Source organism: Salvelinus namaycush, chromosome 12, assembly GCF_016432855.1.
Source record: "Salvelinus namaycush isolate Seneca chromosome 12, SaNama_1.0, whole genome shotgun sequence".
Lineage (NCBI taxonomy): Eukaryota > Metazoa > Chordata > Actinopteri > Salmoniformes > Salmonidae > Salvelinus > Salvelinus namaycush.
Window position 1 is genome coordinate 7,709,180 of NC_052318.1, and position 14,930 is coordinate 7,724,109.

The 14,930-nt window shown below is 41.5% G+C and overlaps 1 protein-coding gene across 1 annotated transcript; it reads left to right on the plus strand.

The window, feature by feature from the left end:
• The first annotated feature begins 322 nt into the window (after nt 1-322).
• Nucleotides 323-14,569, plus strand: LOC120056865 (protein YIPF5-like). Its single transcript, XM_039005118.1, has 6 exons — nt 323-402; nt 2,155-2,283; nt 7,918-8,093; nt 10,964-11,109; nt 11,274-11,455; nt 11,750-14,569. The coding sequence occupies exons 2-6, from the start codon at nt 2,165-2,167 to the stop codon at nt 11,910-11,912; spliced, it is 786 nt and encodes a 261-aa protein (XP_038861046.1). The 5' UTR covers nt 323-402; nt 2,155-2,164; the 3' UTR covers nt 11,913-14,569.
• Nucleotides 14,570-14,930: the final 361 nt, after the last annotated feature.

Genomic DNA, 14,930 nt, shown 5'->3' on the forward strand with positions numbered 1-14,930 from the left:
GACCGAGGTAGGGGTAGCCAGGTGGAAAGCATGGCCAGCCGTAGAAAAATGCTTATTGAAATTCTCAATTATAGTGGATTTATCGGTGGTGACATTGCTTCCTAGCCTCAGTGCAGTGGGCAGCTGGGAGGAGATGCTCTTATTGTCCATGGACTTTACAGTCCATGTGTGTGTCATAATGCGTGTGTCACTTAAATATGGGATTAATATTTTTATATGACATGAATAAATACAAGTTATTGACACTTTTCTACTATTACGTGGAGGACTTTTATTTAAAAAAATGTTCGGAATACGTGACCCGGAAGTACTGTTTTAGTGTTGCTGATGAGACGCTGATATTATTCTCTTGACACGTAGCTAAGTTGGCGGAGTCCAGAGTTGAATTGTTCAACGTTGCAGGTAAAACAGTTAGTATTGCTTTGTAAAGGCCATAGTACATAAAAAAATATATATTGCTTGATTAAGTATTTATCGAGGCCCACATTAATTTAGTATGTTCAGTTGTGCTATAAACTAGCTAACGTACCAGCCACTCTGACATTCTGCTCTAAGTCTAAGCTAGGCAACAGCCAGCTAGTTAACTTTAAATACATTTGCATAGTTAGCTGATAATTAGGTAGCTACCACCGTTTTAGTAAACCAACGAGTTAGCTAGATATCGTTTTAATTTAGTAAACATTGCGCTACATTATTATTGGCTAACGTTAACTGTGACCTAGCTAGCTGACGTCGTTAGCAAACTACCTATCACCTTTTTGTGTTGGTTGGCTAGCTGGTCACTACTTTGGCTAGCAAAATGAGTTAGCTAACTAATGTTACCCAACAATAACTTTACCGTCAAGCCAGGTGCCGAATTGCGTAGTTAAAAAACGAACCTTAGCTAGCTATATTTTCATTGAACTCCTGAATAAAGCTAACGTTAGCTAAGTCTGCCTGGGTACTTTTACACATGCAGCTCAATTCTGATCTTGTTTTCACTAATTGGCGTTTTGCTCAATCAGTTCAGCTCTGAAAAAGATCTGATGTGATTTGTCAAAATACCTATTGGTGTAAAAAAAAAAAGAAAAGAATGGGCTACCTGTAAATGCAGCCTAAAATTGGCAACTAACGTAAATACAGTATTTGCCAATCTAGCAGCAGTAAAGAGTGCAACCACAAACTAAGGCGTTAGTTGCCTGGAAACTAGACATTAAATTACGTTGAATTCTATATCGGGGAGAAATTATCGTTTGAATCAAGAAAGGTACCTCTCATGACGTCTACAAGTCAGAATGTTGAATAAAATTATATTTTCTATATATTCACGTACTTTACTGGTTGTCCGTGCGGATGGTCCTTTTTGTCGGTAGGAATGTGAGACAATATATCCACAGGAAAGTATAATTACATAAACTTTTCAAAGCCTGGTAGTGTGTTCAGATTTCTACACCTGAAACATGCGGGCAGAACAAAATAAACTCGTGCACCAGCTAAGCAAGTCTGCATGGGTCTCGTGCGTGTATTTTAATCTTATGCCAAGCTTCAGGTGATAGAAATGTAAATGCACTACCAGCGCTTTAAAACGTTCATTTAATTATACTTTCCTGTGAATATTGTCTCACATTCCTACCCCCAAAAGGACCAACCGCACGGACAACCGGTAAAGTAAGTTAAAATATACTTTTATTCAACTTTGTGGCTTGTAGAGAATGTGAGAGTAAACTTTCCTGATTCAAACATTCATTTCAGCCCGACGTAGAATTCAATGTAATTCAACTTTGGGTTTCCAGGCGAAGGTGTTGGTTATCAGTATCTTCGCTGCACCGACATTATTAGCTGTTGCAACTAGCTAGCTATTATCCCAAATGAAAACGGAATCCTTAGAGTTTGGTATGATTGCACAACATCACTGTTCAGATGGATTAACGCCTTGAAAGTAAGCGAATGGCGTTCCCCAAGATGCTGCGTTTCTAGCTAACGTTTGCCATCTCATTAGGCTAATCTGATTTAGCTAGTTACTTGAAAGGACGAAGGGCAGGAATAAGTACAAGACACACAAGAACTTCCCAGATACCTATGCGTCAAGAAGCTGTGCTATGCCATCTATTGAATACTGTTGACAATTTTCTCCTCCAGCCTTACTATTCTTAGTGAACCATTTGTTTTTTGCAGACGGTCAGAAATGTCAGGGTCAGGGTTTGACAACCTCAACACAGATTTCTACCAGTCCAGCTACAGTGTAGATGACCACGGGCAACCTGCTGGATATGGCTACAGTAACACAGAAGATCCCTACAAACAGTAAGTTTTGTCAACCTGTTAACAGTGCATTAATCATGAAGTACTTTGAGAGGCAAGTTAAGGACCGTATGTATCACTTCCACCTTTTTTAAATTTATTGTATCTTTATTTAACTAGGCAAGTCAGTTAAGAACAAATTCTTATTTTCAACGACGGCCTAGGAACAGTGGGTTAACTGCCTTGGTCAGGGGCAGAACGACAGATTTAACCGACATGGATGACGCAATCACCATTGCACTTCACACTTCCCTATCCCACCTGGATAAGAGGAACACCTTTGTAAGAATGCTGTTTGACTTCAGCTCAGCCTTCAACACCGTAGTGCCCTCCAAGCTCATCACTAAGCTCAGGGCCCTGGGTCTGAACCCCTCCCTGTGCAACTTGCAGACCTGCCAACATGCCCGCATTTTGCGTACCAACTACGCAATTCTGTTCATGTACGAGATCCGAGTTAAAAGTATGCAGAAATGAATAGGGCCTGATTATTTATATAAATATGTATTTACATTTGAATGAAAAATATATCTAACATCCCGATTCTCGAGCTGCAACATGCAGACATGTACGGAGTTTGTGTCAACGGACATGGAGATTAATACATCATTATGCGACGTAGCTACCCCGTGTCTGCCCCTCCTGTTTTTTGTGATGCTGAGTTTTCCGACACAGTTGTACGTAAACACATGGACAAATCCCTTATCGACTCCGTGTGTTGTGGAAAGGTAAACATTAAATGTTTCAAGCTAACGTTAGCGAACATTAGATGGACATTCAGTGGGCTCTAAAGTGCCAGCAGTTCACTCGCATTTGCTAGTGAAAGAAATGAAATGTAAATACGAAAAATAACTGGTTGAATTTGTGCGAGTTTGATACATTTAATTCTGCGTCCCATTAGTTGTATTTTCCACGTAACATTACGAGGATCACGCAACCTGATAGACTGTAACTAATTATGATCCACGTCACAAAAAGCATAACAAAGTAAAAGAAATATAAATATCTTGGCATTAAATGAGTGGGGAGTTTAGAAGACTCTGTGATGAAGAATGAATGAGTGTCAGGTATTAGCTAAAGAGGCAATGCTTCTAAAATGCCTTTGCACTAGATTTGAGATTTTATCAATTTCGAAAATCTGAAATTATGTATGCGCTGCAAAGAAATCCAATAGGCACCTTTACATCGGCTGAAACACCGGACTCTTCTAGCGAACAGAGGTCAGATTCCCTTTGAGGTAGCCTACTTAAGCTTTGTGTAACCAGTTTGCGGTCTGTGTCGATGCAATTATTTGTTTTTGTTTTTATGTTTTCAAAATTATTTTGCTTTTAGTGTTGATTTTAGGAGCCGTGTCTAAAAAGCCAATACTTGTGAGCTGGCCCTGTGAGAGGTGACATGCGTTCCTCTACTATAGAGACTAAACTTGGGGGCATGTGCTAAGAAAAACGTTATAGATAATTATCTCCATTCTACACTGAACATGTAATGGTATAAACATACAATCTGTGCTAATTCCACAAAACATATATTTTATATGTTCTGTACTTATCAGTATGAATATTTTATTTGTTTTGTAAATACCTTTTCAAAGGACTGAACTGAACCAGGTGTGATCCATAATGTTTAAGCACATGAATATCCAATTTCCAGCTCGCGTCTGGTACTCTAAAAAGTTGGACAAGGTTGGCAGGCCTGGACTTCCTGATGGGCCGACCTCAAGTGGTGAAGGTAGGCAACAACACCTCTGCCACGCTGATCCTCACAGGGGGGCCCCACAGGTGTGCGTGCTCAGCCCCTCCTATACTCCCTGTTCACCCATAAGTGTGTGGCCACGCATGTCTTCAACATAATCATCAAGTTTGCTGATGACCAAACAGTGGTAGGCCTGTTTACTAAAGCTGAAGAACATACGCACATCAAGGTGCTGGAGTTGTAGGCAAACTCATGGAAAACAGAAAGGAAAACGCTGCTCATGCTCCCAGGTTATGTTTATTTATAACAACGATTTGACACTTGGGTCTTCTTCAGGCATCCATATCCCAGGTGGGGGTGGAAGGTCATTCATATATATATATATATATATATATATATATATATATATATATATATATATATATATTGCCCCTAGTACTGCCCCTAATATATATATATATATATATATTAGGGGCAGTACTCAGTGACATCACTTCCTGAAACGAGGTATTACCAACCACTATGAGACAACCTACAGTGAGGAGGATAGCACTCAGACAGAAGTGATACAAGGAAAATAACCTCTCCCTCAACTTCAACAAAACAAAGGAGCTAATCGTAGACTACATGAGACTGCACAGCAGAGAGCATGCCACCAACCATATTGACGGGGACGCAGTGGAGAGGGTCAAAAGCTTCAAGTTCCTCTGCGTGCATCAAAGCTGGGACCGAGAGACTGATAAACAGCTTCTATCGCCAGGCCATCAGACTGTTAAACAGTCACCACTAGCCGGCCCCCGCCCAGTACCCCCGCCCCTGAACCGTAGTCACTGTTACTAGTCTGCTACCACCCGGTACTCTACCCTGCACCTTACAGACTGCTACCCTATGTACATAGTCATTGAACACTGGTCACTTTAATAATGTTTACGTACTGTTTTACCCACTTTGTGTATATACTGTATGGGGGAGAAATAAAAAATATTTACTATTATTTGTATTATTTCTATATGATATATATATATAGATATCATATAGAAATAATTGTAAATATATTTTCTTTCTCCCCCATACAGTATATACACAAAGTGGGTAAAACAGTACACACACACACTCCGGCCGCCCCAGTCAAAGACTATTCTCTCTGCTGCCGCACGGCAAGCGGTGCCGGAGCGCCAAGTCTGGGTTCATATATGATATAGCCGTTCAGGAGTCCTATGGCTTGGGGGTAGAAGCCGTTCAGACGCCACCTGGACCCAGACTTGGCGCTCCGGCACCGCTTGCCGTGCGGCAGCAGAGAGAATAGTCTTTGACTGGGGCGGCCGGAGTGTGTGTGTGTGTATATACATGCATACATACATACACACTGTTTTCTGAAAGTATTCAGATCCCTTGACTTTCTCCACATTTTGTTACGTTAGAGCCTTATTCTAAAATTGATTAAATCATTTTTTCATCATCAATCTACACACAATACCCCATAATGACAAAGCAAAAACATGTTTTCAAAATATTTTGTACCCGTCAAAAGTTTGGACACCTATTCATTCAAGGGTTATTCTTTATTTTTACTATTTTTACTCTCTTCCACGTTGTGGAATAATAGTGAAGACATCAAACTATGAAATAACACACATGGAATCATGTAGTAACCCAAAAAGTGTTAAACAAATTCTTCAAAGTAGCCACACTTTGCCTTGATGACAACTTTGCACACGCTTGGAATTTTCTCAACCAGCTTCCTGAGGTAGTCACCTGGAATGCATTTAAATTAACAGGTGTGCCTTGTTAAATTCATTTGTGGATTTTCTTTACTTAATGCACTTGAGCCAATCAGTTGTGTTGTGACAAGTTAGGGGTCCCCAAGATAGCCCTATTTGGTAAAATAGCAAGAACACCTCAAATAAGCAAAGAGATACGACAGTCCATTACTTTAAGACATGGTCAGTCAATGAGGAAATTTAAGGAATTTGAAAGTTTCTTCAAGTGCAGTTGCAAAAACCATCAAGCGCTATGATGAAACTGGCTCTCATGAGGACCGCCACAGGAAAGGAAGACCCAGAGTTACCTCTGCTGCAGAGGATAAGTTCATTAGAATTACCAGCCTCAGATTGCAGCCCAAATAAGTTCAAGTAACAGACACATCTCAACATCAACTGTTCAGAGGAGAATGTGTGAATAGGCCTTCATGATCGAATTGCTGCAAAGAAACCTCTACTAAAGGACACCAATAAGAAGAGCCTTGCTTTGGCCATGAAACACGAGAAATGGACATTAGACCAGTGGAAACATGTCCTTTGGTCTGATGAGTCCAAATGTGCTATTTTTGGTTCCAACCGCTGTGTCTTTGTGAGACACAGAGCAGGTGAACAGATGCTCGACGTATGTGTTGTTCCCACCGTGAAGCATGGAGGAGATGGTGTGGGGGTGCTCTGCTAGTGACAGTCAGTGATGTATTTAGAATTCAAGGCAGACTTAACCAGCATGGCTACCACAGTATTCTGCAGCCATATCCCATCTGGTTTGCGCTTAGTCCCACTATCATTGGTTGTTCAATAGGACAATGACCCAGGCTGTGTAAGGGCAATTTGACCAAGAAGGAGAGTGATGGAATGCTGCATCAGATGACCTGACCTCCACAATCACCCGACCTCAACCCAACTGAGATGGTTTGGGATGAGTTGGACCGCAGAGTGAAGGAAAAGCAGCCAACAAGTGCTCAGCATATGTGGGAACTCTGTTGGAAAAGCATTCCACGTGAAGCTGGTTGAGAGAATGCAATGTGTGCAAAGCGTTCAAGGCAAAGGGTGGCTTCTTTGAAGAATCTCAAATATAAAATAGATTTTGATTTGTTTGAAACTTTTTTTTGATTCCGTACGTGTTATTTCATATTTTGTCTATTGTTCTACAATGTAGAAAATAGTAAAAATAAAACCTTGAACGAGTAGTTGTCCAAATGTTTGACTGGTACTGTATATCTATACACACACACCGTGGCCATTTTATTAGGTACCACCCTGTTTAAGAAAATGGTTCGCTCCTACAGACAGTCACGTGGCAGTGGGTTGCTATTTAAAGCAGACAGAGGCAATCAGTTACTGTTTGATTGAATGTTATATTGGGCAAACAAAGTTACCTAAGCAACTTTGAGTGTGGTATGATTGTCAGTGCCAGGTGTGCCAGTTTCAGTATCTCAAACGTCCGGCCTCCTGGGCTTTGCATGTATGACGGTGTCTAGGGTTTACTGAAAATTATGGTGCAAAACAAAAAACAGTAGTCCTTTGGGCGAAAACAGGTCGAAGGAGAATGGCAAGAATCGTGCAAACTAACAGTGGGCACATGATCACCAACACTGGACAATTGAGTGGAAAAACAATGCCTGGTTCGACGAATCCCGTCATGTTGATGGCAGTCAGGATTTGGCGTAAGAGGCATGAGTCCATGGCCCCATCCTGCCTGGTGTCAGCGGTACAGGCTGGTGGTGGTGGGGTGATGGTTTGGGAAATGTTTTCCTGGCACTCGTTAGGTCTCTTGATACCAATTGAGCAATGTTTCCATGCCCCGAAGAATCAGGCTGGCCTGGAAGCAAAGGGGCTTAATTTATTTGACTTTATGTGCGTTTTGTATTGCTAGGTATTATTACTACACTGTTGGCGCTAAAAACGCTAGAGTATCGCTGCACCTGAGAACATCTGCAAATCTGTGTATGCAACCAATAAACGTTGATTTGATGAGTCACTTCTCTAACTCACTGTGATCTGAGAATAGCTACACATTAGAAAAGCCTGTCAACAATTTGAAAAAGAATGCAGTTTTTCCTCCATTTTCTCGCAAGGGCCAGTTTTGTTAGTTCTGTTCCCATGTTCCTTACTAGCTTGAGACGTGACATGTTTGTGTTTAATAAAGCCATGGAGGGGTTCTGAGAAGTGTTCCTATGTGTCACCCCAGGGCTCAATATGGTCAGTATGACTACTCCCAGCCAATGGGATACGCAGCCCCAGGGATGATGCAACCTCAGCAGCCCTACACCGGCCAGATCTACCAGCCCACACCGGCCTTCACACCTTCCCCCACACAGTCCATGTACGGCAGCAGCTTTGACGACGAGCCCCCGCTGCTGGAGGGTAAGGATAACCCGTTGGTGAGACTCCACAGGGGAAAGGGGTGGTAAAGAATGCTTTATCCCAAATCAAGCCCTTTCATCCACCTCCCTAGGCACCTTTGTTGATCTGAGAGGATTGGCTAGTTTTAAGCAATATGGCACAAATTCCACTAGATCTATCAGAAGCCAAGTGGAGCTTTTCGATTGGACCCTATACTCTCAGACATATGCCAGAGCATGGGGGGCTTCATACTTGGGATTGATTGGGGGAATGAAAGACTGGAATTTCCTCAAGGTGAAAGAGTGGGCAGAGGTCAGGGGTAGAGGTCGACCGATTATGATTTTTCAACTCCCGATTATTGGAGTTTTAAAAAGCCGATACCGATTTAATCGGATTATATTTTATTTATATATTTGTAATAATGACAATTGCAACAATACTGAATGAACACTTTTTTAACTTAATATAATAAATAAATAAAATCTATTTAGTCTCAAATAAATAAATAAATAATAAAACGTTCAATTTGGTTTAAATAATGCAAAAACAATGTTGGGAGAAGAAAGTAAGTGCAATATGTGCCATGTAAAAAAATATTTTAAAAAGTAAACATTTAAATTCCTTGCTTGGAACATGAGAACATCTGAAAGCTGGTGGTTCAATATTCCCAGTTAATAAGTTTTAGGTTGTAGTTATTGGAATTATGACGTGTCGACTATTTCTCTCTATACCATTTGTATTTCATATACCTTTTGATGTTCTTATAGGTACTTTAGTATTGCCAGCCTAATCTCGGGAATTGATAGGCTTGAAGTCATAAACAGCGCTGCGCTTCAAGCATTGCTAAGAGCTGCTGGCAAACGCAGTAAAGTTTGAATGAATGCTTACCAGCATGCTGCTGCCTACCACAGCTCAGTCAGACTGCTCTATCAAATCATATACTTAATTATAATAAACACAGAAATACGAGCCTTTGGTCATTAATATGGTCAAATCAGGAAACTATAATTTCGAAAACAAAATGTTTATTCTTTCAGTGAAATACGGTCTAAATATTAAGTCTAAATATTGCTGTTACATTGCACAACCTTCAATGTTATGTCATAATTATGTAAAATTCTGGCAAATTAGTTCGAAACGAGCCAAGTAAATTGTTGCATATACCCTGACTGCTTGCACTGAACGCAAGAGAAGTGACACAATTTTCCTAGTTATTATTGCCTGCTAACATGAATTTCTTAACTGAACATGCAGGTTTAAAAATATATACTTCTGTGTATTGATTTTAAACAAGACATTGATGTTTATGGTTAGGTACATTTGTGCAAAGATTGTGCTTTTTTCGGCAATGCACTTTTGTTAAATCATCCCCCGTTTGGTGACGTTGAAGAAGGCTGTGATTCGATGATAAATTAACAGGCACCGCAATTGATTATATGCAACGCATGACAAGCTAGTTAAACTAGTAATATCATCAACCATGTGTAGTTAACTAGTGATTTGTTAACTTATAGAAAACATTCAATCTTAAGTTCAATGCTAGCAAGCAACTTACCTTGTGGATGCAAGGAGCCAAGGTCCTTTTTGACGCTGCACTTGCGTAACAGGTGGTCAGCCTGCCACGCAGTTTCCCCATGGATTGCAATGTAATCGGCCATAATTGGTGTCCAAAAAGGCCGATTACCGATGGTTATGAAAACTTGAAATCGGCCCAAAATGAATCGGTCGACCTCTAGTCAGGGGAGCGCTATGATGGGTTTCAGATGTCTTCAAATCAAATGTTATGTCACATGCTTCGTAAACAACCAGTCACTAACAGTGAAATGCTTACTTACTGGCCCTTCCCAACAACGCAGAGAAAAATATACAAATAAGTAGGAATAAATACACAGTAATGATAACCTGGCTATATACACGGGTACCGAGTCGATGTGAAGGGGTATGAGGTAATTGAGGTAGATGGTACATATAGTTAGGGGTAAGTTGACTAGGCAACAGGATAGATAATGAACAGTAGCAGCAGCATATGTGATGAGTTTGTGCAAAAAGGGTCTATGCAGGTAGTCTGGGTAGCTATTTGGTTAACTATTTAGCCGTCTCATGGCTTAGGATAGAAGCTGTTCAGGGTCCTGTTGGTTCCAGACTTGGCGCATCGATACTGCTTGCTGTGCAGTAGCAGAGAGAACGGTACATGACTTGGGTGGCAGGAGTCTTGGAACATTTTTAGGGCATTCCTCTGGAGCTCGGTTCCAGTGATGTACTGGGACGTAGTGTCTTGCAGTCAGCTGCCAAGCAGTTGCCATACTAGGCGGTGATGCAGCCAGTCAAGATGATCTCAATGGTGCAGCTGTAGAACTTTTAGATCTTTAGTGAGATCTGTTCTGTATCCATGTTGCGTTCCCCCTGAGACGGGAAAGTCTAAGTCAGTTGCCCAGTTATCCTGCTGTGTGCACTAAATGGGTCTGCAGTCAGGGAGGAGTCACCAGGGCCACCCTGCTAGGGAGGAGTCACCAGGGCCACCCTGCTAGGGAGGAGCCCCCAGGGCCACCCTGCTAGGGAGGAGCCCCCAGGGCCACCCTGCTAGGGAGGAGCCCCCAGGGCCATCCTGCTAGGGAGGAGCTTATTTTGGAGTTAGGCATACATCTTCCACTCCACTCATTTGATACAGTGGTGTCATAGTGAGACACGTGTTCTCGTCATAAATACTTTTTTCTTGGCTTGTAATCTCACTTAAATGTAAAAAGTGTATTTCATTCTAGGAGGTATATAGATTTTTATAGACTATTATAGACTAGATTTAGACTATTGTATGAATGAGTTGTCCCTCTCACCCAACCCTTTGTCTTATATCTGACATTGTTTTAATATCCTTTCATGGGTATGCCTCATAGAATTAGGCATAAACTTTGACCACATCTGGCAGAAGACCCTGACGGTGCTCCACCCCATGAAGGCAGCAGACGGTAACATTATGAACGAGACTGACCTGGCTGGACCCATGGTGTTCTGTCTGGCCTTCGGAGCCACCTTACTTCTAGTAAGAACTGTTCTATTGATGCAGTACAGCACTTGAACACTTACATAGTATCAATATGTATTTGAAATTTGACCTTGTGCTATAACATTGTTTGTACTGGGAAGAGATGACTATGTAAAAGATGGCTGATGAGTTGTCTATATGTTCCTGTCTAACTGCTACAGACAGGAAAGATCCAGTTTGGCTATGTGTACGGCATCAGTGCCATCGGCTGCCTGGGGATGTACTGCCTCCTCAACTTAATGAGCATGACCGGCGTGTCGTTTGGCTGTGTCGCCAGCGTACTGGGCTACTGCCTGCTACCCATGATCCTCCTTGCCAGCTTCGGAGTCATCTTGTCTTTACAGTAAGTACAAACATGGGCCTGAGAAGAGGTTAGCTCAATATGGTAAGGTCCTGTGTCACTACAATAGAGCGTACCTGTGTATTGTACGTGTCAGGTGGTGCACAACAATTTTATAATCAGCCTTTGACTCTTGATGCTCTATTTGTTTGTTTATGGAGTATTAAAGTGCAATTATCTTAATCAAACCAAACCAGTGTTTGCCCTATGATATTTTTTTTATGCAATGGTGGGTTTGGTGGTCCGGGTCCATGCCAACATTTTACTAACTGATCTAACTTTATTTACCTTTTTCAGAGGCATGTTTGGAATAATCATCGCAGCCACGATAATTGGCTGGTGCAGTTTCTCTGCTTCCAAGATCTTCATCTCGGCCCTGGCCATGGACGGACAGCAGCTTCTGGTGGCGTACCCCTGTGCCCTCCTCTACGGGGTCTTCGCCCTTATCTCTGTCTTCTAAAGAGTGTGTCTGTCTACACCAGGGTTCCTCCGAACTCGGTCCTGCGGCTCTGATGCACATTTCCTTTTTTTGCCCTAGTACTACATAGGTGTTTTGAATAACCAACTCTTCAAGCTTTGATTATTTGAGTCAGTTGTGTAGTGATAAGTCCAAAACCAAAATGTGCACCCAGGTGGGGGACAGAGTTGGGGAAACCCTGGTATAGAACAGTGTTTTCCAACTCCTATCCTCCTGTACCTCCAACAGTACACATTCTTCCTGTAGCCAGTACACATTCTTCCTGTCAACTTGTCAACTAATCAAGCCCTCATTGAGTTGAATCAGATCAGTTTGTCTGGGGCTACAACAAAAAAAATGTATGCTAATGGAGGTACTGGAGGACTGGCGTTGGGAAACACTGGTCTACACCCTGCAAACGGACCAACAAACCCAATTAACTTTGACAGGCCCTAGAGGCCCTTCTGTGCTGCACCCCCATCGCAGTGGTGTGGCCAGCTACCCTGTCTGTTGCATTCCATTTTTACACCCGCCTACAGGGGTCCACGCAAAAGTATAAATTCCAAACCCCTTCTATTCAGGACTAAGGACCCATCCACCGACCATCACAGAATCTTCTATTTCATGTAAAACTTCTTTATTCTGTATGTTTGTTTCTTAGATTTATTTGAGCCTCGAGGCCTTCAGAAAATGGTTTGCACAAGTATTTTCAATGTTATTCAACTGAAGCAGGAGAGTTGAAATAGAGCAGTTAGTTAATTCTGTCTTCTATATCAACGGCCCTCTCATGCATACATGCACATCTGGGTACTCTGAGGTCAACTTGCATCTCGGAAGAGGACATGTCTTACAAAGCTGAAATCGTTTTAAATTGCTGAAACACCAAAGCTCTGTGCCCTTCCCCGCTATATTTCCCAGCCCTCTCAGGTTGGCCCCAGCGCATGGCCTAACCGAGAGCCTCCTTAGCTAACTGCATGTGGTCACGGGTGTGTTAGTTATGCAGCTTGTGTGATTGTAAACTTTGGTCAGTCAGTGCCTGCGTAATGACAGCTGCACATGCAGACTCACAGAATTGATGTCCAAAACAAAGAATAGAGATGTTGGTTTTTCATTTTCTCTATTGACCAGTGGGAACCAGCTAATGTGCGCCTCATGACCTAGTTTTTGTTCATATTTACCGGCACGTTTATTTTTATTGTAAAATGATAGTTTGTTGATCACATTAAAGCTGAAATATGTACCTTTTTGGGCGACCCGACCAAATTCACATAGAAATGTGAGTTATAGCTCTGTCATTCTCATTTGAAAGCAAGTCTAAGAAGCAGGTAGATATGTTCTTTGTACGCTATTTCTATGCTTTCCTTTAGTTTAATTTTTGCATATTTTACTTTTGATTTTGTACACAAGCTGGAAATATAATAGTTTTGGTTATGGAAAATATATTTCAAAGCTGTATAGATGGTACAATGATTATCTACACTATACTTGCTTGTATAACTGAAATTAGGAGAACTATTAGTAACCAGGAAATGGCGGCATGATTTCTGCATAGTGCATCTTTAACTGCACTGTGTAATGGTATTGTACTACAGGTTGTCAAACCACACACGAAGTAGCTCATATATCCTGAGTTGTCTCCTACACCTTAACTTAAATCATCCTTTTCATGCAGTTGATCAGTTTTCTATTCAACCTGTAGGTCAGGGCTCTCCCAACCCTGTTCCTGGAGAGCTACCATCCTGTAGGTTTTCACTCCAACCCTGTTCTTGGAGAGCTACAGTCCTGTTGGTTTTAACTTCAACCCTACTCTAGCGCACCTGATTTTAATAGTTAGCTGGTTGATAAACTGAACCAGGTTAGTTACAACTAGGGTGGAGTGACAATCTCTAAGAGGGTAGTTCTCCAGGAACAGGGTAGGAGACCGCCCTGCTGTAGGCTATGCGTTGAGGTTTTTTTGGCTTCAGGTTGAAAGTTTCGGTCTTGCCATTCACTTTGTCTGGACTGATATTAAAAGGTGGCTTTGGAATTTTGTTTTCACACACAGGTGTCATCTGAGAGGCTGTTAATGAGCACAGGGTTTTAAGGTCATTGTTTGTTTTGTTTTTGTGCTAAACCTGAGCTCCTCAAATGGATGCCTTTTTATATTTTTGCCCTCTTAAGCATAATGCGGAAATTAAAATGGAGTGCTTTTCTATTTCAACAAACTTTAAGGGGATACTGCATTTCAAACAACCCAGAGTAAATACAGTAAGTAGCCTTTCATGAGCTAGCTGGAATGGCTCATAGGAGCAGATCTCCTGAGGTAGCTTGACGTACAAGTATACCCCCCTGGACAGGATGCTAGTCTATCGTAGGGCCTTACCCAAAATCTATCTTCTTAATGCTGAGTGCCAGGCAGCGACGCATGGTGTCCCATTCTTAGTCTCTTTGTATGATGCGGCCGGGGATCAAACTCCCAACCTTTCAATCTCAGGGCGGACACAAGGCCACTGAGCAATTACAGTGCTGCTCTTATATGGCCAAGTATTTATATACTGTATCATTTGTTTTGTACATCAAAGTCAATGTTGTGCTTTTGTCATGTGGAAATTCTTTATAGATGGGCGTCGTGCTTGGGTGGTTTTATCGGCCACTATCTAAATAAAATATCTGTCATGTCAGCTATCGTCCGTTGCATAATTTTTACATACACTTTGGTATTTCTGGAATTCATCCTGTAATGACTGGGTGTTGGAACCAAAACCACCCTCACTCTGAGTCTACTGTATAACGTTATCAGAAATATAATTAGTAGAAATACAACCTATTATCATTGAGTTCAGTTTTACATAAGCTACCCAGGAAAAGTTTAAAGTTAGCTGATATAAATATGTAGCCTCAGAACCAAAGTTCATGAGATTAATATTTGCTAATCTTAGGTAATATTAATATATTAGCCATTACTGAGACTCACTTAAGACAGCACCTTTGATACAGCAGTAGGGAAACAAGGATATAACATCTACAGAAAAGACAGGAATA

What these genes read in the sequence shown, in the direction of transcription:
- LOC120056865 (XM_039005118.1), top strand. Translation starts at nt 2,165, where the DNA reads ATGTCAGGGTCAGGGTTTGACAACCTCAACACAGATTTCTACCAGTCC. An exon ending in CGAGCCCCCGCTGCTGGAGG is followed by an intron (nt 8,094 to 10,963) that starts GTAAGGATAACC and finishes TATGCCTCATAG; the next exon opens with AATTAGGCATAAACTTTGAC. An exon ending in GGAGTCATCTTGTCTTTACA is followed by an intron (nt 11,456 to 11,749) that starts GTAAGTACAAAC and finishes TACCTTTTTCAG; the next exon opens with AGGCATGTTTGGAATAATCA.